This window comes from Natator depressus, chromosome 1 (assembly GCF_965152275.1).
Source record: "Natator depressus isolate rNatDep1 chromosome 1, rNatDep2.hap1, whole genome shotgun sequence".
Taxonomy (NCBI): Eukaryota; Metazoa; Chordata; order Testudines; family Cheloniidae; genus Natator; species Natator depressus.
In genome coordinates, this window is record NC_134234.1 from 321,481,084 (window position 1) to 321,507,610 (window position 26,527).

Consider the following 26,527-nt stretch of genomic DNA (forward strand, 5'->3'; position numbering starts at 1 on the left):
AGTGGGGAGGTAGGTATAAAATAAGTATGTGTTCATGTTTCTGCTACAGTGCTGTAATATAAAAACTAAAACCTATGTTATACATAAATTGTGGGTGAGACATACAAAATTAAAAATGGTAGTAAAATAGGTAAACCTAGTACAGTTAGCATTAAATATACTAAAACAAATCTCTCAATGGATGTTTACTATTGCTAATAATATTTAGAACTCAGGTAACTTCTTTCTCTTTTCAAAATGCATTGCAAACTTTAAGTAAGCTTCTCAATGCCCCTATGAAATAGGAAAATAAGAATTATTAAACCCATTTTTACAACTGGTGAAGAGGGGACAGATTTAGGCCAAAACTTTCAAATGTAGCTGGTAATTTTGAGTGATTCAAATTTTTAGTGTACAGCTTGAGATATCTATGGTCTGATTCTTCAGAGGTTCTGCTCACCTGCTACTCCCGGTTGAAATAACTGAGAGCTGCAGCATACAGTCAGTGTTAAGCTGGGCACCCGAAGATTTGAGACACCCAAAATCAATGGCCATATGGAAAATTTTGGTCTTACTGGCCACAGTGATAGTCATACAGTAGAACCTCCTAGTACGAACTGACCAGTCAACCACACACCTCATTTGGAACCAGAAGTACACAATTGGGTGGCAGCAGAGACCAAAAAAAAAAAAAAAAAGGCATACATAGTACAATACTGCGTTAAAAATAAACTACTACAAAAATAAAGAGAAAGCAGCATTTTTCTTCTGCATAGTAAAGTTTCAAAGCTGTATTAAGTCAATGTTCAGTTGTAAACTTTTGAAAGAACAACCATAACGTTTTGTTCAGAGTTACGAACAACCTCCATTCCTGAGGTGTTCGTAACTCTGAGGTTCTACTGCAGCTGGAATTTAATTCAAATACTTGGCTTAGTCTGGTATTTGGACCCTTCTATCAAGCCACATTCTCTAGCCCATATCTCTGAATGCATTAATGACACAACCTCCTTAACTACTACTCCCAAAAGACCTTTTGTCAAGTGAAGCTTTCCCTAGTGTAATAGCAAGTTCTCTGAATTCTGTAAGTGAAATCCTGTTTTTACTGATGGGTGCCATGTGCAGGGAAAGGAGAGAACAGAATTGTCTCAGCCATGCATGTGGTACAAGAGATGCTTTGCTGGTATAGGTCAGGATGGTTCAAATTGGGCCTGGGTGAATAACCAGGGACAGCTTACTGCAGCCCCTTAAAAAATATGTATTTTCTAGGAAGCAGTCTTAATTGACACATCCATTTAAAAACATGTATTTTTGAGACAATCTTTTCTTTTCTTTTTTTCCCCAAACAGAAAGAGAATTTGACCCAAATAAACACTGTGGAGTACTGGATCCTGAAACAAAGAAACCTTGCACAAGATCACTCACCTGCAAGGTACTTTTCTCAGAAGATAAAATATCAGATGCTTTGTTATAGTTTAAAATCCCACCACGGTAATTTGAGAGGTCATACCTGCTCCTGTCTTAGAGACTATGGGTATGGTATTCAAACACTTTCCACAGGTAATTCTTGCTAAAGTAATTCTATTCTGTTTCTTTGGTGAATCAGAGCATCTACATCAATCCACTGATATTTTTGACAAAGGTTTTCCTTATCATTTGTGATGCAAAGGGCATTACAGTTTATTTACAGGCACTCAGTAGCATTGCTTTAAACATTGATTTTTGGTTAATATATGCAGCAGCACTGTTACACAGTCTCCTTGTAGTAAAGATGAAATTCATTTTCTTATAAATAATTTGAGATCTGCTTATATGGCTAAAAGACTCACATGACTGAAACAACAGAGTAAGACACACATATATCTACTGCTGTTGGTCTGTAGAGGGGAACAGGGCAATGTGCTTGAATATCTACCCTTATTTATATTTATACATTTGCCAGTCCAACCAGATCTAATTATTTATTGTAGATTAAGGGCTGCAATTACAATGCTCTAGACAGAATATTAGTAATACTGTTTGGCTTGGAAATGGTAAATGGATAGTTTCCATTATGAAAATTGTCCCGAAAGATAATTTAAAGATAAATTGGACACTTCCTGAAAATAATTTTTTGAATTTATCCAGGGCAATGTGGAATAGCAACTTTTTATTGCCATGACTATATCTAAAGTTGTTTTAAGTGGAGTTTTTCTCTTAGAATTGTGTTTCAGAAATTTAGAGCATTCACAAACATTTTTATACAAAAATTCTTTTTAACCACCCTATTTTTAGACTCATTCACTTAACCATCGACGAGCAGTTCCAGGTCGCAAAAAACAGTTTGACATCCTTCTAGCTGAACACAAAGCTCGATCCAGGGAAAAAGAAGTTGCAAAAGACAAGGAGCATCCACAGTCTATAAGGGAAACCCATCAGAGCCATCCCACACCAGCACAGGATTCTTTGCCAGGATCTTCACTGAACTCTGGGCAAGAACCTAAAGTAACATTTCCTGCAAAATCTAGACCACCCAATTCTGTACTTCCTAGGTGAGCAGCCTTCTCAAATGCATGAATGCGATATTCTGAAACTTCTATAGCAAATGTCCCTCTATGTCTTGTGTACAGATAATGCTATATTTGTGTCATATTTATATGGATTATTCCATAATCAACTATTAATATAGGGTTCTTCTCAGGAGCTGGAAATAGATAACACCAATAGCGGTACTTAAATCACGGTATAACAGTCAGGGCTCTGACTGGGGTGGGGGAGAGTGGTTATTCCATAAACTCTGCTGTCAGTCGCAGAATAGCTGAATGTTTCAGCTAAAATGGTCAGTAGAAGTTAGCAAAGTTAATATTCAAATATCATGAATAGGTTTTAGAGTCAATTCATTTAAGTGAATCAGGGCAATTCATGCCTCTCGGTTAAGTTTGTGAAGGAAGGTGCCACTTAATAGTTCCTGTTCACTTTAATGGGATTACTTGTACAGGAAGGTGCACTGGGATTATTTAGTCTGCAGAAGAAAAGAATGAGGGGGGATTTGATAGCTGCTTTCAGTTACCTGAAAGGGGGTTCCAAAGAGGATGGATCTAGACTATTCTCAGTGGCACCAGATGATAGAACAAGGAATAATGGTCTCAAGTTGCAGTGGGAGAGGTCTAGGTTGGATATTAGGAAAAACTTTTTCACTAGGAGGGTGGTGAAGCACTGGAATGGGTTACCTAGGGAAGTGACAAAGAAGTGACAAAATCTCCTTCCTTAGAGATTTTTAAGGTCAGGCTTGACAAAGCCCTGGCTGGGATGATTTAGTTGGTGTTGGTCCTGCTTTGAGCAGGGGGCTGGACTAGATGACCTCCTGAGGTCCCTTCCAACCCTGATATTCTATGATTTTATGACTTCAGTGTAAACAAAGTGATCAGCAGCTGGCCCTTAGCACTGTTCTTTCAGGCTGTCTGTAGCTAATCATTTCTTATTCAGGTTTTCTTTGCAACCACAAAGGCTAACAACACTTCTTAGAATGGAAGCCCAACTTCTAAAGAAACGGATGAAGCTCCTCTACAGAAGTTCTGACATAGTATACTGGGTCAGCTGAACCCGAGTAATGCTCTGGTAAACTCCCCATGTGTTCTAGTTTCTAGCATATAGCGCAGCAGGCCAAGTGACAGTCACTTGTATCTCTTTTGAACTGGAGCACCAGTTTTGGATAGTGTTGATGGGGGTCAGTCAAGTCAGATTGATCCATGCTTCTTTTATTATTTCATATTTCACTTCTTCTGAGAGGTCCCAGTTGGGATTGGGCCCCCAGTGTGCTTGGTATTATACAAACACATACAAAGATACTGTCCATGCCTCAAAGAGCGTATCATCTAAAATAACCAAGTGACATACAAAGGGTGCAGGAAGAGAGCTACAAACAAGGATATGCAGGGAATGGCAGAGTTGTGAAGAGACTTAAAGGCTTGCACTTACTGCGGTGAAAGCCAGTGGAGGGTTTCAAAGAGAAGGGTGAAGCGGTCAGAACAACAGGCAAGGAAGATGAGCTTACCTGTTACGCTTTGTAGTTCTACCCGTTAAGTACTCATTTCTGCTGCAGTGCCTGCATTTACCATCATAGTGACTATTAGCCTTTCTAGCTCTCGTTATGGTGACATGTATAACTGGTTTGAGATTCTAAACTTCAGTGCAGTTAGAGGTGTAAGCAACTCTGTGCAATTTCCACAAAACAGAGGCAGCTTGGCTACGGCTAGTGACATTTTACGGGGGCTGCTTCCTATTATGTTAAGATTCTCATCAACTCCAAGGTAATTTTAGAGAAAAATCTGTTAGGCAATGAAAACATGCCTATATTAGCAGCAGCAAGTTTTTATTGTAAGCACTCAACAAACGTGCTAGAATGGTTGTTTCTCTAAATCTACCTTTGGACTCTGGATTGTTGCACGTGTGACTTCTCAGAATCAGAGAGTTACAAAACTGAGGGAGAAACAATTTGGCAGTAAATTCACTTGACTAGAGAAGTGACAAAATCAGGCTACCATTACAGACCATTTGTTTCCCTCTACCGTCAGACTAGCACACATGCACACTTGGCCACGTAGGGTGCAAGTCTTCACTGACTATAACTGAATTCCCCCAACAATTGTTTCTAGGCTGCTTTTGAAGCATATACATTTGTTACCAAAGAAGGCACTATCATGCACGGGGGGGGATTGTTTTGTGGGGTGGGCGGGGAGTGTCTAGCACAAAGCCTGCACTATTCTGGATGGTCCTGCTTTGATTTTTTTTATAGGGTTTTAGAGAAAGACTAGATAAAGTTGTCTACTGGGAAAATCATACTATATAGAGCTATCTGGATTTACTTAACTAGCTAGAAATAAACTAAGCCAGGCATTTTATTACAGTTACTAAGCTAGCTGACCTTCTTCTGGTAGGAATTTCATAGCAAATAAAATTGCAGAACTGGACACCTAGTTTTTTGGCAAGTAACAGAGTAATGGTTCCATGTGTCAGCCTTTCAGTTTCTTTCCCATTTATTTTTTGTTTTTATTCATATACCTTCTTTGCCTTTCATACCTCTTAAACTGACCCTCCTTGTGAGCCCCAAATGTAACTTCATCCAACACAAATTTAATGGTGAAAGGCTGAACTGTGAAAGTGATGTAATTTTTAAAAAATCTTCTTAATTACACCACATCATTTTTATGCTTCTTACGCTGTCATTTCTTGTGCCATTTACTTTGGAGCTTGAACAGACGTTGTGCCGTACAATGTGGTTTTAGCAAGCTGGTTATGGAGCTTCTTCAAAACATTGAGACTGTAAATCTTTTTTCTCCTCTTAGACCATCATCTGCAAATAGTGTAAACAGCAACTGTTCTTCAAACCACAGTGGCTATGTACCGGAACTGCCACTATCTTCCATGGGAGGAGATTTAGCTAGTAGATTGTCCAGTGATGAAGGAGAAGCGGATGGAGCTGAAGAATCCGAGAAATTAGACTGTCATTTTTCTGGACACCACCCGAGGCCTCTTGGGGTATGTCTGTCTTTTTACAGCACTGCTGCTGTTATTGTTTATACAATGCCATTGGGGTATATGGCATTCTACAGACATGTAAGAAATAAGGACCCTGCATTCTAAAGTTTTCAGTCAAAATAAGACAAATACATCTGATTATGACAGAAGACAATGATGGGTAGGGGAGGAGGAGAGAGACAGGTTAGTGCACATGACATATTAATAGTACAAGGTTACGGGCACAATAAAAAATCAGCTGTAGAAAAAAAAAGTTTTAGGTCTAGATTTCCCTCTCACCAACATCAGTATAAACCAAAAGTAATTCTGATGTAATGAATAGTTACACTTGTGTAAAACTGTCATGAGAGGACAATTAGCCTTTATATCTTGAGAAGAGCTAACCTCTTAGGTTAAATGACAACATCTAAATGTCCTTGAAAATCTTACAGCAACAAAAAAGCTACCAAGTGATTAAACTGCTTTATATTCTTGAGTCTGTGTAGTCCACCTTGGAGCAATAACACTTCAGGAGTGCTATTTTCATGTGAATGCACTTGTGCATTGATCTCATTGCCTTATTCATCTAAAAATGGAGTGTCCTCTCCTGAGTGAGGCGTAATCCATCTGCTCTGGAAGCACTCTGCCTCAAGTGTTTGCCGGTCTGGCTGCTCCTGTTGTCTTTCTCCTCTGCTGGTTTTAAGTTTTATTGTTACTCATAAGTGCAGCCATATGGCACCAGAACTGAAGAGTGTATTTGTTTATCTAGTACAATGAAAGCAGTAATCAGATAATTCTTGAACTCCTGAGCAGACAGCTCTCATAAAAATCAAGCTTGGGAAATTAATTAATGACAACTAAAAGCTTTCATCAATTTATTTTCTATACAATTTGCTTAATTAAGAGAATGTGCTTCTATTATCACACCACAGTAATACACTGAAACAGTATGACAACTGCGACGTAGTCGAGACCTCAGACTTAAATGTGCATAATTCCCATTGAAGGAAAGGGGAATTTTACCTGTGTTGTTACTCCTGGACTGGGCACATAGATGCCCCCAACATTAACATATGTTTACCCTGATTTTCAAGTTAAATTTAAATATCGCTCCATCTGTATGTTTATTTTCCCCGTGTTTTAAAGGATAGCCAGCATTAGAATTTATCCTACTTTATCATGTCCAGTTATCAGAGTAGCAGCCGTGTTAGTCTGTATTCGCAAAAAGAAAAGGAGTACTAGTGGCACCTTATAGACTAACCAATTTATTTGAGCGTGAGCATCTGATGAAGTGAGCTGTAGCTCACGAAAGCTTATGCTCAAATAAATTGGTTAGTCTCTAAGGTGCCACTAGTACTCCTTTTCTTTTTATCATGTCCAGAAACTACAACGGCTTGTTTGATGCATCCTACTATGTGTCTGTCAATTATACAAAATTGTAGGTGGCACTTTCTGAGATGGATCGCATAGAAGTGATTTCAGAGTCACTGAACAGTAAAGAAAAGCTAAAATTCTTTTAAAATAAAAAAAAACCTACAGAATTATGTAATGTAGCATCAACTCTCCAAAATGTTTGTTAATTTTGGATGGTCTCCTAACCCAGAGGCAGAGTGAAGTGGAGCTACTCAAAGTGAAGATGGCATCCCTAACTTGTGAAAAAATTTCTCTTATCTCCATCCAGCATGTGCCTCTCTTCCTCACAATCATTGTATTTGAACTTATGCTAAGGAATTTATAATGTTAAATTATACCCATTGTCTGGGTACTGGCACTCGAATACTCCAGTTGATGGGTGTTTGTATAGGAGCCCAGATGGGGTAGATAGCATGTCTCATTTCATTAAGTACTGTCCTTTTAATGTTGCATGAAGCAACACATAAGACAACTATAGGAAAGCTCTTGTCACCAGTAGAATTGTACAATAAAGAAATCTCCATAAAACATTGGGTATCTGTCTGTCTAGTATTCTCTGCAGTGTCACCAGGCAGACTCATGTTGGATTGTTTTCTCAGCCTTTTTGTAGAGGATTGTATGGGCTTGGATGCAGTGAAAGAAGTATGAAAGAACCGCTGGATACAGAATGTATTGTTACCAAACAGCCGCCCCAACGAGTGTCAAAGGAACAGCGTTCATGAGTGTGAAGAGACAGTGACTCTGTAATAATGAATGTTGGCCTGGTTAATTGGATGTATGGTGTATGGATATATTGGTTTAGCTCAACCTAGGAATAAATCTGTTGGGTTTGTCTGACTAGGAAAACAGGCAGAAAGAAAAGACTGGCTCAATATAAGCCACTGCTCAGGAAATACTTGTCGTTAAGGGATAGTGGCAGAACCATCAGCTCTGAAAACTCCAGCTCAATCTCCTGAAGAGCCTACAGGACTGGTTTTGACCAGAAGTCTCGGGGACCACAATGTGACAGGTCTCCCCGTCTCCCCCTTACCTCCCCCCCCGCCCGCGGGGAGCCACCTGGAACTGGGGTACCACTGAGCCCTCTGACTCACCACAGAGCCACCTGGAACTGTGGTACTCACTGAGCTCCCTCTCACCCTGTGCTGCTGTAACAAGCTGCAGACCTGCTCCTGGTCTTACACTTCCACCAGCATACACACAGGTAGGGACACACCCAGCTGCAGTTACATGCAGGCTCTCTGACCAGCCACTGCATAAACCAACAACAGAGAGCCTACAGCCAAAATAACCACCAGCTTCCCAACCTAGGACACTTCCCCCCCCCCACCCCCCCGGGAGTATAAACCCAGAATTATACCGTTTTGCGCTGCACAGGGAACTGTACAGCATAAGCTCATAGAGTTCACATACACCCCAATGTGGAGACGAATATGCAACAGCCTTTGCCGCTTGAGCTATGATTTCCCACACACTTCACTCTAACTCACTGGTTTAGATAAAGCAAAGACGAGTTTATTAACTACAAAAGATAGATTTTAAGTGATTATAAGTGAGAGCAAACAGATCAAAGCAGATCACCTAGTAAATAAACAAAAACGCAAATTAAGTCTAAGATACTAGAAAGATAGGATATGAAATAGCAAATTCTCACCCAGGCTGATGATACAGGCAGGCTTTCAGATTCTCAAGGCCCAAGCTGCACTTGCTTTACAGCTTGGAATCCCCAGGTTTTCAGACACAGGCTAGAAATCCCTTTAGCCTGACTCCAGCATCCCCGAGTTCAGTCTTTCTTCCTCAGGTGTTTCCAGAAGTCTTCTTTGTGGGGAGTGAAGAAAACCTGATGATGTCACTCTCTGCCTTATATAGCTTTAGCATATGGCAGGGACCCTTTGTCCCAAACGTCAGTTTGTGGAAAAACACTGGTATCCAAGATGGAGTCCAGAGTCAAGGCCCTTGCATACCTTGCTGAATCATAGCAGCCATTACTTAATAAGTTTCTGGAGTGTTCTCAGGAAGGCTCACCAGGTGGGAGATAGGCTTCTCCTAAAGCCTATTGTTTTCCTTAATGACTCATTACCCTGAATAGACCCTTCCCAGCCAGCTATCTAGACTGAAAGCATCTTACCTAGTGGGCGTCACCCTGGTGTAACTACATTTGAAATACAGATAGTCAATATTCATAATTTCAGATACAAAACTGATACATGCATACAAATAGGACAGTCCTATTCAGCAAATCATAACTTTCCAATGACACCTCACGTAACCCGTCTTGTACATGCATCATAATTATGCCATAATTATATCATCATAATATCACTGTGAAGAACTGTAACAAAGTTTAAAAGGAACCCTCTCTCAAGAGAGGTAGTGGGCATTTGGGGGAACCAGTCTGAGACACAGGGATCTCCTGGGGTGTCTGAAGAAGATAGGCCTGCCTAATTCTAACCATCCTAGGGGATGGTGAAACTTTGGATAAGGTAGACATGTGTAGATTGTTGAATTAAAATCTTTTTTATCTAAAAACTTTGTTCTTTCTGCTAAAATAAACAGTACTTTGATTTTACCCCTTGTATACCGCTGACCACAGACTCCCAAAGGGAAGAACCACAGGTGCCTGAACTCAGTAAGACCTGCTGAGTTAATACACTGGTTACTGTAGCATGGGCCTGGTCTAGGAGTGGGCAAATTGCGAAATTCCACCCCAGGGTAGGTAAAAGCACAAGGCCTAGCACCTTGAGTGGATACTCTGAGAGAGATCAGAAAGGGAAGAGAGGTGCAGCTAGTGTAATTATGTCAGTGTATTTCAATACAGCCACCTTCATCCAGAATAACAGTAGCTGCAGTATACAATCTTGAGGGTAAGGCTAAGTATAACTGGAGAAGTGAGGGAATGTTCAGGGTTCGTCAGGGATGCACAGTAACCTCCCTTCTCTCTTCCATTCCACATATGCTTAATAAATATAATGTGTTATTTCATATGAAATAAACTTTGCTCACATGGTGACCTGGTCATTGATCCTGGGGTGTGATACAGTCACCTCAATCCATGTAATCACGGTAACAGCTATGCTCTGAGAGGCGATGTAATCTGGTTTTACTCCACCACTTTTGTGTTCTTTTTACCCCTTCTTTGGCAACCAGTACAAAATATTACTTTTTGTTAGGATGGCCAGCAGCTGGCCATCTGCAGTCTGAGAGAGGTATGTCTTGCATCTTCTTACTGATGTGTAATTGCTATGGTGCATGGGGGGCTGCACTGACAGAGAGTGAGCGTTACAAGAGTATCCTGAACATATATACCACTGGGCCATAGCATGATATTGGACCAGTTCGCAGTGCACTGAAACAGAAAGACAGAAAAACAAGCTAATTGTATGTAGTGTTCCTAGGTTATTGGCTGTTGGCATTAGGAGCAGGAATGGGGGCTAAGTTAAATAAAGATGAGTACAGAGATAAGTGTATCAAGAGGCTAGAAAAGTGGTTCCATTGTTGTCTGATGTTGACTTCTAAGAGGAATCTACTCCACAGAAATCTGTCGCTCCAACCCCCTGCCGCAGTTAAGGATCGGTAATGGTGACCAAAGAAAACGTAGACAACCCAAAAGCATGGAAAGCTTTCAGTGATGCCCTTTCAGTGGTTTTTAAATTTATCCCCAAAAGTCTTTCAAGGTTGTGGTGCAAATGCACCCTTTCAGAGTCTTCTGTAGAATACCCACAGGGAGATAGTACCCACTAGTCAATGCGTGTGCAGCCAGGAGAATGGGGTGTTGTGCACGCTTCTGTACAGGATGGACTGGTGGCAATGCTTTTTCTTCTCTTCCTGAAGTGTCATCTATTCAGTCCTTGTGAAGTAGTTTATTAAGGACAGTGGTCGAGTGCTTTTCATTTCTTTTCTTTAGAATGATTTGTATTCTTGCTTAATGAAATGTGGTATTTAACATGCATTGAATGGTATCACTGATTGAGGCAGTTACGGTATTAGCAGGAATTACTTCGCTAACATTGCAGTTCAGGATTTACATGATGTGTGAAAGAGAAAGTATGACTCTGATATTAGAATCAAGCCCTTAACCCACACAGGTGAGTTTTTAGCGGATGTGTAAAATACCCCTGACAACAAGCTGAAATGTTAAACATATTTCATATATCATGCAGGAAAGTAACTGGTGATACTTTCTTCTGTCTATAGCTGACTTTTTAAAAAATATATATTTGTGTTGTGCAAGTGTGTGTGTGTGTGTGTATATATATATATATATATATATATATATATATATAAATATAAAAATATTTCTCTATACATTTTGTACTAATTTATTAGTCTATTAGCAACACTGAAATGTCTTTTCTTTCAGTTTTGTTCATTTGGCAGTCGCTTAATGGGAAGAGGATACTATGTATTTGACAGAAGATGGGACCATTTTCGATTCGCACTAAACTCCATGGTAGAAAAACACTTGAATTCACAGATGTGGAAGTAAGTGAGAATTTTGCACCATGTGGTTGTTTTATTCTTTTATAATAGTTCATGCTTACAGTCTTCTAAATTAACCACTTCCATGAAATGCTTTTTTTTAAAGTTACCTGGCACATTAGGTAGTGTCATTTACATGAATACAATTTTATTCTTTGTACTCAAGAAATACCGCTAGCCTTTAGGAGCTTACAGCACAACAGAATAATTTTTTAGTCACCGTTCCAAAGCGGATTTCTTCTGGGTGGCTGATGATGATCGTAACAGAAGTGTACCACATCTAGGTTACTTGTCCCTCTGTACCTCTAGGGTAGGGTAGTTCCATTAGCCTCCTAACTGCTTATGTGTCATTCTGCTGTAGAACCCATTTTTCCAAAATATTTGTGTCTGCTTCATGCAATTGTAAGATTTATTATCTACAGACATGGCTTTCTTTACACATTATTTTGCCCTGACTTCACTGAGAGGCCAATGTACAAAAGATCTTTTCCCTTGGTTATCGTTGAGGTGGTGGTGGTGGTGGTTCAGAGATATACTAGAGCAATGTATTGATGGGTTGAATGCTCACTGCTTGCAAACCCACAAAAACCGACAGTAGTTTTCTCCATACTGACTGAAATACCCCTGACAACAAGCTGAAATTTTAAACATTTCAAATATCATGCAGGAAAGGACTGGTGATATTTTTCTCTGTCTAGAGCTGATTTTAAATATATATATTTGTGCTGTGCAAGTGTGTGTGTATATATAATGTAAGAAACGGTCAAATGAAAAAAGTCCCATTCAATTACATCATATAATGGCAGACAGCTAAAAATTGTTTTTTAAAGTGCTTATATACCAATGCTGGAAGTCTAAATAATAAGATGGGTGAACTAGAGTGCCTCGTATTAAATGAGGATCTTGATATAATAGACATCACAGAAATTTGGTGGAATAAGGATAATCAGTGGGACACAGTAATACCAGGGTACAAAATATATCGGAAGGACAAAACAGGTCTTGCTGGTGGGGGAGTGGCACTATATGTGAAAGAAAGAGTAGAATCAAATATAGTAAAAATCTTAAATGAACTAAACTGTACATTGAATCTCTATGGGTAGTAATTTCATGCTCTAATAATAAGAATATAGCAGTAGGGATATATTACCGACCACCTGACCAAGATGGTGACAGTGACTGTGAAATGCTCAGGGAGATTAGAGAGGCTATTAAAATAAAAAGAATAAAATGCTCAATAATAATGCGGGATTTCAACTATCCCCATATTGACTGGGTACATATCACCTCAGGACGGGATGCAGAGATACAGTTTCTTGACACCTTAAATGACTGCTTCTTGGAGCAGCTAGTCCTGGAACCCACAAGAGGACAGACAATTCTTGATTAGTCCTAAGTGGAGCACAGGATCTGGTCCACGAGGTGAATATAGTTGGACCGCTTGGTAATAGTGACCATAATATAATTAAATTTAACATCCCTGTGGCGGGGAAAACACCACAGCAGCCCCAAACTGTAGCATTTAATTTCAGAAAGGGGAACTACACAAAAATGAGGAGGTTAGTTAAACAGAAATTAAAAGGTACAGCACCAAAAGTGAAATCCCTGCAAGCTGCATGGAAACTTTTTAGAGACACCATAATAGAGGCTCAACTTAAATGTATACCCCAAATTAAAAAACATAGTAAGAGAACCAAAAAAGTACCACTGTGGCTAAACAACAAAGTAAAAGAAGCAGTGAGAGGCAAAAAGGCATCCTTTAAAAAGTGGAAGTTAAATCCTAGTGAGGAAAAAGAAAGGAGCATAAACTCTGGCAAATTAAGTGTAAAAATATAATTAGGAAATCCAGAAAAGACTGTGAAGAACAGCTAGCCAAAGACTCAAGAAGTAATAGCAAAAAAAAAAAAAAAGGACATTAGAAGCAGAAGCCTGCTAAACCACCAGTAGGGCCACTGGATGATCGAGATGCTAAAGGAGCACTCAAGGACAATAAAGCCATTGCAGAGAAAGTAAATGAATTATTTGCATCAGTCTTCATAGCTGAGGATGTGAGCGAGATTCCCAAACCTGAGACATTCTTCTTTAGGTGACCAATCTGAGGAATTGTCCCAGACTGAGGTGTCATTAGAAGAGGTTTTGGAATAAATTGATAAACTAAACAGTAATAAGTCACCAGGACCAGATGGTATTCACCCAAGAGTTCTGAAGTAACTCAGATGTGAAATCGAAGAACTACTAACTCTAGTATGTAACCTATCATTTAAATCAGCTTCTGTACCAAATGACTGGAGGATAGGTAAAGTGACGCCAATTTTTAAAAATGGCTCCAGAGGTGACCCCGGCAATTACAGGCAGGTAAGCCTGACATCAGTACCAGGCAAACTGTTTGAAGCTATAGTCAAGAACAAAATTGTCAGACACATAGATGAACATAATTTGTTGGGGAAGAGTCAGCATGGTTTTTGTAAAGGGAAATCATGCTTCACCAATCTACTAGAAATCTTTCAGGGGGTCAACAAGCATGTGGACAAGGGGGATCCAGTGGATATAATGTACTTAGATTTTCAGAAAGCCTTTGACAAGGTCCCTCACCAAAGGCTCTTAAGCAAAGTAAGCTGTCATGCGATAAGAGAGACGGTCCTCTCATGGATTGGTAACCGGTTAAAAGGTCGGAAACAAAGGGTAGGAATAAAGGGACAGTTTTCAGAATGGAGAGGGTAAGCAGTGGTGTCCCCCAGGGGTCTGTACTGGGACCAGTCCTATTCAACATATTCATAAATGATCTGGAAAAAGGGGTAAACAGTGAGGTGACAAAATTTGCAGATGATACAAAACTACTCAAGATAATTAAGTCCCAGGGGCAGACTTCGAAGAGCTACAAAAGGCTCTCAAAACTGGGTGACTGGGCAACAAAATGGCAAATGAAATTCAGTGTTGATAAATGCAAAGTAATGCACATTGGAAAACATAATCCCAACTATACATATAAAATGATGGGGTCTAAATTAGGTGTTACCATTCAAGAAAGAGATCTTGGAGTCATTGTGGATAGTTCTCTGAAAACATCCACTCAATGTGCAGCGGCAGTCAAAAAAGCTAACAGAAGGTTGGGAATCATTAAGAAAAGGATAAATAATAAGCAAGAAAATACCATATTGCCTATATATATTGCATATATAAATCCATGATACACCCTCATCTTGAAGACTGCATACATATGTGGTCGCCCCATCTCAAAAAAGATATACTGGAATTGAAAATGATTCAGAAAAGGGCAACAAAAATGATTAGGGGTATGGAACAGCTTCCGTATGAGGAAAGATTAATAAGACTGGGACTTTTCAGCTTGGAAAAGAGATGACTAAGGGGGGATATGACTGAGATCTAAAAAATCATGACTGGTATGGAGAAAGTAAATAAGGCAATTCATAACACAAGAACTAAGGAGCAGGTTTAAAACAAACAAAAAAAGTAGTTCTTCACACAATGCATAGTCAACCTGTGGAACTCTTTGCCAGAGGAGGTTGTGAAGGCCAAGACTATAACAGGATTCAAAAAAGAATTAGATAAATTAATGGAGGATAGGTCCATCAATGGCTATTAGCCAGAATGGGCAGGGATGGTGTCAGAATCATAGAAGATTAGGGTTGGAAGAGACCTCAGGAGGTCATCTAGTCCAACCCTCTGCTCAAAGCAGGAGTAACCCCCATCTAAATCATCCCAGCCAGGGCTGTGTAAAGCCGGGCCTTAAAAACCTCTAAGGATGGAGATTCCACCACCTCCCTCGGTAACCCATGCCAGTGCTTCACCACCCTCCTAGTGAAATAGTTTTTCCTAATATCCAACTTAGACCTCCCCCACTGCAACTTGAGACCATTGCTCCTTGTTCTATCATCTGCCACCCTTGAGAACAGCGTAGCTCCATCGTCTTTGGAATCCCCCTTCAGATAGTTGAAGGCTACTATCAAATCCTCCCCTCACTCTTCTCTTCTTCAGACTAAATAAGCCCAGTTCCCTCAGCCTCGCCTCATAAATCATGTGCCCCAGCCCCCTAATCATTTTTGTTGCCTTCCGCTGGACTCTCTCCAATTTGTTCACATCCTTCTGTAGTGGGGGGCCCAAAACTGGATGCAGTACTCCAGATGTGTCCTCACCAGTGCCAAATAGAGGGAAATAATCACTTCCCTCGATCTGCTGGCAATGCTCCTACGAATGCAGCCCAATATGCCGTTAGCCTTCTTGGCAACAAGGGCACACTATTGACTCATATCCAGCTTCTCATCCACTGTAATCGCCAGGTCCTTTTCTGCAGAATTGCTGCTTAGCCAGTCAGTCCCCAGCCTGTAGCAGTGCATGGGATTCTTCCGTCCTAAGTGCAGGACTCTGCACTTGTCCTTGTTGAACCTCATCAGTGTCCCTAGCCTCCGTTCGCCAGAAGCTGGGAATGGGCTACACAGCATGGATCACTTAATGATTATCTGTTCTGTTCATTCCCTCTGGGGCACCTGGCATTGGTCACTGTCGGAAGACAGGATACTGGGCAAGATGGACTTTTGGTCTGACCCAGTATGGCAGTTCTGATACTGAACAAAAATAAGGATTACAGCCCAGTCCTCCTCTCTGGTGCTGCTTGGCTAGCAGCACGCTTTGTTGACCAATCTGCAAAGTATCATTGGTGTCAACTTTGCATGCTGTTCATTCTTTCCCCTCAAAACTGGAAGGAAAACTATATATCTGTGACCACCCTGGAGAAGACTGAAGGTGTTTGGAATAAAGGGGAATGGTGTCAGTGAGCACCTGATACCAGTGTGTCAAGATTTCCTAACATGAGGTATTCATGGCGGCACACAGGTTTCATGAGGCTCATTGGCATTAAAGTCTTAACATGTCCATTTGCAATGCAATATTAAACATATTTCACCATTATATTTTGCAACAGTGTCCTAAGCACTGCATATGGGCATGAGTTGCACAGATGCATTAAAAATAGCTGGCATTACAAAAATTTAAGAATTTAGAAAATGTAAAAACAGCACTTGGGACTTGAAGATGTGATTGTACTGCACAATGTGCATGCTCCATCCAATATAACTACATTACTTTGTAATGTTTCATGTCACTCCATATATTAGAGCTGTTATAGGCATTATATAGCAGTTATTAGATCAACCAGTTCTAATTTTATTTAAATATCTTGCTATTGAAATACTAAAGCTCGGCTTGTCTGACTAACCTTGTAGACTAGAAGAAATAAGACTGCTGTGCTGGGAGACAGAGTTTGGAAACAGTGGGCTTGTTGCCCCTGGGGTTAGTTTGTTGCATAGCTGAGGTTAGAAGGAGATAGCAGGTGTTTGCTGCACAAGTGTTTCTCATCTTCCAGTAGTAGCTGTAGCAGTTTACTATCAGGTGAAGAGGAGGCTGTTCATTTTGCCACCCAAAGGTAAAGCTCAAAAGATTTGGGAGCCACTAGTTTGTTCATGTGGAGATTCAGCGCTCAGGCGGCTGAGAGAGTGTGTCGCTGGCATCGCAACACCATGAAAAGCGTAAAAAAAATCACTACCTCTGTCAATACTGTGAAACATGTTAAAAGGCACCATCCTGCTCCCATTGAAGTCAGTGAGTGTCTAACCTTAAATGTTTGACCCAAATACTAGCTCAGCCTCTTTATGAAATCTCTACGTATGTTTAATATTTCATTATAGACAGCTAATTTCCCTGGTAATTATTGAATAATATATTCTCCAAATAGTATTGAGCCACCTATAGAGCTGATTAAATACCACAAAAAATGGACAAGTTATTCAACAAAAATCAGTGAAATTCATCAACTAGGTATTTGATTAATCCTATCTGGCCAGCCCTAAAATGGGCTATACGGAACAATCCTGCACTGACAGAGTGATGGACTCTGCATTTCTAACTGCGCTGATCCTGTGATTCACAACTCAGAAAGGTTTCAGAGTAACAGCCGTGTTAGTCTGTATTCGCAAAAAGAAAAGGAGTACTTGTGGCACCTTAGAGACTAACCAATTTATTTGAGCATAAGCTTTCGTGAGCTACAGCTCACTTCATCGGATGCATATTGTATGCATCCGATGAAGTGAGCTGTAGCTCACGAAAGCTTATGCTCAAATAAATTGGTTAGTCTCTAAGGTGCCACAAGTACTCCTTTTCTTTTTACAACTCAGAAACTGGCCAAGTGCAGCAGCTCCCACCCCTCATTGATCTGACTTGTAAATTCAGGTTAATGTTGAACTGTCCCACTAATCCAGCCTTTGAATACTTTCAAGAAAAACAAATGTAATACTTTTAAATGTTATGGTTAGAGGTTGAGAGTCATGTGATTGAGCTTTGTGGTATCTCTGGGTTATTTTGTAAGGTGGGGAAGGAAACAGGAAATTAAATTTGGAATAAAATTATTTAATTGAAACATTGAACTCAGAATTTTCACTTAGCACTTTTTGCTGAAGTGAAGCCTGGATCTAGATTAGCAGGTGTATTGCAGGCAGGATTAAGAGGCATTAGCAGTGTTGTTTGGGGAAGTTTACACAGCATAATTCTCTGCTCAGGCCTGTGTATTACTCCCCCACTTCCTTCAGCATCAGCTCAATACTCCTGATTTGAAACTACACTTTGGGAAAATATAAATTAAGATCCATGTTTAGGAAATTATTATAGTAATAAAATGTGTGTGCATATTTATTTTAGGTTGAATCACAAAGCACCTAACATTAGAACTATGCGTTTAAAAAAGAGACATTTTAAACTGACACAAAATAGTCTGTGGTATTGGAGTTAAAATTTACATGGTCACGAGGGACAGTATTTAGAATTAGATTTTTTTTTTTCGTAGTTTGATCTATCCAGGAAAACTCTTCCTATCTGCATTGCTCAAATTGAACCTATCAGATTGGATGAAAAATAAAAAATCTGAACCTCAATGTTTTTCTTTTTCATATTTAGGAAAATCCCTCCTGCAGCAGATAGCCCCATGCCTTCTCCAGCAGCACATATCACCACCCCTTTTCCAGCATCGGTTTTACAGCCTTTCAGCAACCCCAATGCAGTGTATATTCCTTCAACACCCATCAGCTCAAGAATCACATCTTCTTACATAATGACATCAGCCATGTTATCGAACACAGCCTTTGTGACAGCGTCGGATACGAATTCCATTGTGTCACACACCACAGCTTTTCCTCATGTGGCCGCAAGTTTAAGTATCATGGACTCAACTTTTAAGGCACCATCAGCTGTGTCACCAGTGCCAGCAGTCATCCCTTCCCCATCCCACAAACCATCCAAAACAAAAACCAGCAAATCCTCAAAAGTCAAAGACCTATCGTCTCGTAGCGATGAATCTTCAAGTAACAAAAAGAAAAAGTCACCGTCTTCTTCCTCTTCATTATCTTTGCAGACATCCTCCTCGTCTTCGTTTTCAGGGTCCCACAAAAAGAACTGTGTCCTGAATTCTAATTCAACTTTGAACTCCTATCAGGCTACATCTTCCTATAACAGTATGTCTGTACACAATACAAACAATGGAACAAGCCCACTCAGTGCCAAATCGGAGCCCTCAGGACGGACTTCATTAGCAAGTAGCTCAACTGACTCAGTAAAACACATGAGCATGGTAGTAAGCAGTATTGACTCCTCAAATTTGTCTGTATCCTCCTTTGTGCACCATTCAGGGGACCATTCCCTGGCAGCACATAATGCAGTGTCTTCTCTACCCCTTTCTTTTGACAAATCAGATGGAAAAAAACGTAAAAACTCTAGTACTAGTAGCAAAGCCTGTAAAATCACTAAAATGCCTGGTATGAATAGTGTTCACAAAAAGAGCACTGCCAACCTTATTTCTACGGTGCCAGATCCTCCAAACAGCTCGCTCTCTCGCCAGGTAAGGGATTCTTCCAGTTACTTCTCTGCAGGTCATTTGCCTTATTTGAAATGTATTGAATTGTGAGAGAACTGGTTTTACAATTGTCTCAGACTCTGTTTTTCATCTTCTGACTTGCTGTTTAGGCTGATGCAAAAACGTTTTTGCATTTGTTTTGAACCCAGTCTGGAAAGGAGGTTCAAGTGTGCAAAACACCTTTGTGATACTTCATTCAAATATTTTTGTTTTACAAGTGATAACAGTTCTAATGCAACTTTACAACTAGCCATTTATGTTTTAGATCTCAAATTGAGGGGGAAGGATGGGGAAGTTAATTTCAGAAGTTAATTCCTGCTCTTTGTTCATGGCTTGGTACAGTGCATGCAAATTCAATATGTAATCTATCTCAGTATAGCTCATCCACTGCACAGCTCATCAGATTTGGTTTCTTTATATACAGATGTTTTGCTTTTGGAGCTTTTTTTTTTTTTTTCATAAACACATGCAAAATAAAGGCCTGCTGCTGAAAGGTGGAGAGTACCAGTCACTCCCATGGATTCAGTGGCTGTTTTGTGCTCTCAGCATCTTTCTGATTCCTGACCTAAACCAAACTCGTTTTCCCCTTTGAGCAGAACTACTCATTCACTCCCTTTTTAGGGGGTTGGCTCCTAAATGAATTGTTCAAAGACTGGTGATGACATCGGTTCTGCAAGTTAGGATCCCCTTTATTAGACAACAGTCCTTATTCTGGTGTACAGTAACTTTTCGATTAGTGAACTCAATAAAGCTAATAAAATAGACTTATTTCACAGTTGGAACTAGGAGAATGGAAGTTCGCTTTACATGTGGATTTGTTTTAAAAACATTCTAATTTGTTTTTATTAATGCTCAAATAATTTTTAAATTGTATGCATTACACACAAAGCATAGTGACATCTTTAAACATCATGACTGGATAATTCAGATCAACATATTTAAAAGAGATGGAATGGTAGTTTTCACAGAATACTGTGACTGTTGGAACAATCCACAGTGCACTTATTACAGAAAACAAAGTAGTAAAAGGGCTTAAAAGAAACTTGTTAAAAGGTTTCAGAGTGGTAGCCATGTTAGTCTGTATCAGCAAAAAAACCAAGGAGTACTTACTTGTTGCACCTTAGAAACAAATATATAAACAAATAACAAATATATTTGGGCATAAGCTTTTGTGGGCTAAAACCCACTTCATCAGATGCATGCAGGGGAAAATACAGTAGGAAGATATATATACAGCGAGAACATGAAAAAATGGGTGTCAAAACAACAGACTGGACTTCTACCTAGAGTGCTTCCACCGACGTGCACGGGCTGAAATTGTGGAAAAGCAGCATCACTTGCCCCAAAACCTCAGCCATGCAGAATAGAACACCATCCACAGCCTCAGGAACAACTCTGACATCATAATCAAAAAGGCTGACAAAGGAGGTGCTGTCGTCATCATGAATAGGTCGGAATATGAACAAGAGGCCGCTAGGCAGCTCTCCAACACCACTTTCTACAAGCCATTACCCTCTGATCCCACTGAGGGTTACCAAAAGAAACTACACCATTTGCTCAAGAAACTCCCTGAAAAAGCACAGGAACAAATTTGCACAGACAGACCCCTAGAACCATGACCAGGGGTATTCTGTCTGCTCCCCAAGATCCAGAAATCTGGAAATCCTGAACGCCCCATCATCTCAGGCATTGGCACCCTGACAGCAGGATTGTCTGGCTATGTAGACTCCCTCGTCAGGCCCTACGCTACCAGCACTCCCAGCTATCTTTGAGACACCACTGACTTCCTGAGGAAACTACAATCCATCGGTGATCTTCCTGGAAACACCATCCTAGGCACTATGGATGTAGAAGCCCTCTTCACCAACATTCCACACAAAGATGGACTACAAGCCATCAGGAACAGTATCTCCAATTATGTCACGGCAAACCTGGTGGCTGAACTTTGTGACTTTGTCCTCACCCACAACTGTTTCACATTTTGGGACAATGTATACCTTCAAGTCAGCGGCACTGCTATGGGTAACCGCATGACCCCACAGTATGCCAACATTTTTATGGCTGACTTAGAACAACGCTTCCTCAGCTCTCGTCCCTTAATGCCCCTCTACTTATGCTGCATTGATGACATCCTCATCATCTGGACCCATGGAAAAGAAGCCCTTGAGGAACTCCACCATGATTTCAACAGTTTCCGTCCCACCATCAACCTCAGCCTGGACCAGTCCACACATGAGATCCACTTCCTGGACACTATAGTGCTAATAAGCGATGGCCACATAAACGCCACCCTATACTGGAAACCTACTGACCGCTGTACTTACCTATATGCCTCCAGCTTTCATCCAGACCACACCACATGATCCATTGTCTACAGCCAAGCTCTATGACACAACCGCATTTGCTCCAACCCCTCAGACAGAGACAAACACCTACAAGATCTCTATCAAGCATTCTTAAAACTACAGTACCCACCTGATGAAGTGAAAAAACAGATTGACAGAGCCAGAAGAGTACCCAGAAGTCACCTACTCCAGGACAGGCCCAACAAAGAAAGTAACAGAATGCCACTAGCCGTCACTTTCAGCCCCCAACTAAAACCTCTCCAGCACATCGTCAAGGCTCTACAACCTATCCTGAAGGACGATCCCTCACTCTCACAGGTCTTGGGAGACGGGCCAGTCCTCGCTTACAGACAGCCCCCCAACCTGAAGCAAATACTCACCAGCAACCACACACCACACAATAAAAACACTAACCCAAGAACCTATCCTTGCAACAAACCCTGTTGCCAACTCTGTCCACATATCTATTCAAGGGACACCATCATAGGACCTAATCACATCAGCCACACTATCAGAGGCTCGTTCACCTGCCATCCCCTGCCATATATGCCATCATGTGCCAGCAATGCCATGTACATTGGCCAAACCGGACAATCTCTACGCAAAAGAATAAATGGACATAAATCAGACATCAAGAATTATAACATTCAGAAACCAGTCAGAGAACACTTCAACCTCCCTGGTCACTCAATTTCAGACCTAAAAGTCGCAATTCTCCAACAAAAAAACTTCAAAAACAGACTCCAACGAGAGACTGCAGAATTGGAATTAATTTGCAAACTGGACACCATTAAATTAGGCTTGAATAGAGACTGGGAGGGGATGGGTCATTACACAAAGTAAAAACTATTTCCCCATGCTAATTTTTTTCCCCTACTGTTACTCACCTTCTTGTCAACTGTTCGAAATGGGCCATCCTGATTATCACTACAAAAGGTTTTTTTTCTCCTGCTGATAATAGCCCACCTTAATTGATTGGTCTCATTACAGTTGGTATGGCATTTTTTCACATTCTCTGTGTATATATATTTTCCTACTGTATTTTCCACTGCATGCATCCGATGAAGTGGGTTTTAGCCCACAAAAGCTTATGCCCAAATAAGTTTGTTAGTCTCTAAGGTGCCACAAGTACTCCTCGGTTTTTTTACTTGTTAAAAGAAACTCCATGTGGTATAAACTGGTTCATGGGTTCTCACTGTCGGGGGTCAAAAACAAGGCTGGGGGAGCGAGGGGAGAGTTAAGGCCATACTCTCTCTCTTTATGGATAGATGGCAGTTTGGGAACCCAACGCTATAATTGTAACATGGGGTCATGATATTGAAAAGGTTGTGATACACTAGTTAATTACTATAGCTATTTTAATACATTGAGCTGGTATTTGTAAAATTAGCATTTATTTCCACAATAACCTGTATCTTCATTTGATTTTAATTGCTTTTATAAATAGCAATGTTAAGGGGTTTTCCCTTTTCACTTTAATTGGGTGACAAATTCTGAACAGTTTGTCTCTTAGAGCAGGTAGCTGATTGTCAGTCCCTCTAAGTTCTGTTGCTGGGGTCTGTTTCCTCCCAGATCTGTCACTGATTTGCTTTGTGACCTTAGGCAAATCATCAAATTTCTGTGCCTGATCTGTGAACTGCCTGTGTCTTCACCATCTATCAAATGGTAGTATTTACATTTTTCAGTGGGGAGACGGAGTGTGGTCAGAAGCTTTTTTCTTTTTTGCTTACATTGAAACAATGGTACAGCCACCCTTGGATCCCTGATGCTGTTCCCCAATCAGAAGTAGGAAAACTTAAGTCAAAGTAAAATAAATTCATCTTAATCACAGTTCTGTGTACCATTCATGGCTGTTTAACAGCACAGTTTCCCCCTTGAACTTGCTTTGTTGCCACGGATTGTATGTAACACAGATTCCACCAGAGGGCTCCAAAGCAGCAGAACCTCCATGGAGGGCATTTCATTGAACATTCTGGTAGCCAAAGCAGAGATGTATGACGCAATTTCCAAAGCACCTTTACTGAGCAGTTGGTTATTGTTTTAATGTGCATGTGCTCAGAGCACTGAATTCAAGGCAGTTTTTAAATATCTAAATAAACAGAATTAAATAAAGTCGGTTAGGGTGGCCCACCTAAATCTAGGATGGAGAATTGCCACTAATTATAGAACTTTGAAATCCTTGGAGAAAATGGCGCCATATGAGGGCAAAAGTGTAAGGTGTGAGAATAAATAAATTGTGGCCAAATGCATACCGATAAAACCTTTATTATGATTTATTATTTGTATGCAGTGCACACAAAGCTAGTCCCTTCCATGCAGGGTTTCAGTCTAGAACAGTGGTTTTCAATCTGTGGTCTGTGGACCCCTATGTTTAAGATTTCCAAAGGGTCTGCACCTCCATTTGAAATTGTTTAGGGGTCTGCAAATGAAAAAAGGTTGAAAACCACTGGTCTAGAAAGGAGAGAGAGCTGTAGAAGACAGGACAACTGCAAAACCCAGAAATGGGGATAGCTTTGCGTGAGGCTTTTTGTTTTGTTTTAAATGAAAACTCTCCCTCCATATGGACATTGCAGAAGTGAGTTTTTAAAGGGAACGTGAATGAATAGAGGATGGTTTGGGAAGGGCATTCCGTACATAGGAGCAGCACAGAAATGGGAAAAGAGGACGAATAGGGCTCTCAGGGTGTAGTGGGCAGAGTAAAGAGCCCCCAGGGAGGGCACCGTTATATATTTTCTCTCTCCTGCTACCAGTAGAGCTACAATAATTACATAACCTACAAAGAGATTGTTTATTTTGGCTTTTGAAAATGGATAATTTTATTTCTTTGCGGGGGATAATGGCATTGTTTTACATTTGTGGTTGATCACATAGCTTAGGCATTTAGCTCTGTCCAAGTGGCCTGGATTTAACTTCCTCCCCAGACAACGATTGGAACACCCAATATATCAGCCTTAGCTTCCCATCTCCATGCCAGTGCTTTTGAAATATGTGCCCCCAAAATACTGGGATGCCTTAGATACAAGAAACTTTTAATATCTCAAAAGGGAGGAAAGTCAGACTATAGATGATGTTATTACAGAATATTGGTACACATAAGATCTTGGGAGCAGGGACCTGTCACCTGCTGCCTGAGTGTCAGTAAGTAGCATGGTTTGGAGAAATGAATGTGGGGGTCAAACTTGGGAAGTCCTGAGTTCTAATCCCAGCTCTCTCACTGAGTTGGTGTGTGACCTTGCACTTTCACTTGTGCTTCAGTCTCCTAAGCCAGTGGTTCTCAAACCAGGGGTATACCTACCCCTAGGGGTACACAGAGATCTTCCAGGGGGTACATCAACTCATGTAGATATTTGCCTAGTTTTACAACAGGCTACATAAAAAGCACTAGCAATGTCAGTACAAACTAAAATTTCATACAGACAAAATGAAAAAGTGAACAATTTTTCAGTTCTGTGACACTTTTTTGTATTTTTACATCTTCTTTTGTAAGCGAGTAGCTTTTAAGTGAGGTGAAACTTGGGGTACACAAGACAAATCAAACTCCTGAAAGGAGTAGTCTGGAAAGGTTGAGAACCACTGCCCTAAGCTGTCAAATGAGGATAGTACTAAACTACCTCCCAAGGATGTTGTGAGGATTAGTTAATATTTGTACATTGCTTTGAATATGTGAAGCACTGTTGAAGAAATATTATTATTGTAAAGCACCACGCACAAGGATGGCACTATGTAAAACAACAAAATAATATGAACCATAGGGCCTGTCTTATCTGAATATTTGTAAATGTGAGACTAATATGTACCGATAAACTTCCCTAGAGTAAGAGGTTAAGTACATGGAATAAATGTCTTAGGAACATGGATATTTAAGCATCATACAATATTTATATAAGTGTAATTACAGTTCCACTTTAAAACATTACCTTGGGAACTAAGTACACTATAGGTGATTATGATGGAGCTCAGTGTAACTGGCAACTAATCATCTTTGCAACAAGGAGGCAGAAGTATGGGTACATAATAAAGACTGTGCACCTTACATATTGCATGTATTTACGTTACATACAAATCTAAACTTGTAACTACCTAAATATAGCAACTGAATAACTTTATTCGCCTCACGTGTGACTACTGAAAAAGCTGGGGGATGAGGTCTTCTGTTGGAAAAGTTCAAAGCCAGTTTAAAGCTGAATTGATTCTTGACAGGCTGTGTTCTTACAGTATTTGTGTTTCTAGAATTCTACGACAGATTAGTGTTACCGGGAATCTTGCTGCTGTTCCCTGATGTAGAGTTGGCATTTTGTAGGTCTCCCCTTATAATAAGAGAGCAAGGGGCAGGGCACTGGAGGGCTCAGGTGACTGGTGATAGGGTGTGGAGCTCTTCACATCTACCTCAAATCTGGCCCAGGGAGGCAGTATCTGAAAGCTTTACCTTTTGATGGCTGTGAAATAGACCGGTTTATATGTGGAATAAACTGATAGCTGGCCTCACTCTAATTCCTGTGTAAAGTTGTCCCTATCACCAAGAAAGCACCACCACGACTGGAACCCTTTTACTACCCATCACAGTAGAGTGCCATGGACCAGACGGGCTGTGACTCTGAACTACCCTCCCACTCTTGGAAGTAATCCCTCCGTGTCAGGGTTAAGCACTACCAGCAGAGCTGTGTGAGGAAGCTCATGCTGCTGCAACCCACATGGTTAATCTGTTCTGTTTATACACCAAGGATTCCGTCTCCTGTGTTATCACATTCGCAGGAGCATTAAATGAATGGGAGTCAAGAGGCCTGGGTTCTACTCCCAGATGTGCCACTGACTCACCCGAGGACAGTGGTCCCCAACCTTTGTTGTGGGAATAGCATATTGCTATTCCCAGAAGACTGTGGTGGGCGCCAGACATCCTGCCGCCGAA

The 26,527-nt window shown here is 40.6% G+C and overlaps 1 protein-coding gene across 5 annotated transcripts in view; it reads left to right on the forward strand.

Moving 5' to 3' along the window:
- ATXN7L1 (ataxin 7 like 1) overlaps positions 1-26,527 on the forward strand; it is a 198,650-nt gene that overhangs the window by 163,587 nt on the left and 8,536 nt on the right. For all 5 annotated transcript variants that reach the window (XM_074942478.1, XM_074942479.1, XM_074942480.1 and 2 more), the window contains 5 exons: positions 1,326-1,408; positions 2,251-2,507; positions 5,301-5,493; positions 11,243-11,364; positions 18,325-19,261. In XM_074942478.1, the coding sequence (XP_074798579.1) occupies positions 1,326-1,408; positions 2,251-2,507; positions 5,301-5,493; positions 11,243-11,364; positions 18,325-19,261 (1,592 nt within the window). The remainder of the gene's footprint in view (positions 1-1,325; positions 1,409-2,250; positions 2,508-5,300; positions 5,494-11,242; positions 11,365-18,324; positions 19,262-26,527) is intronic.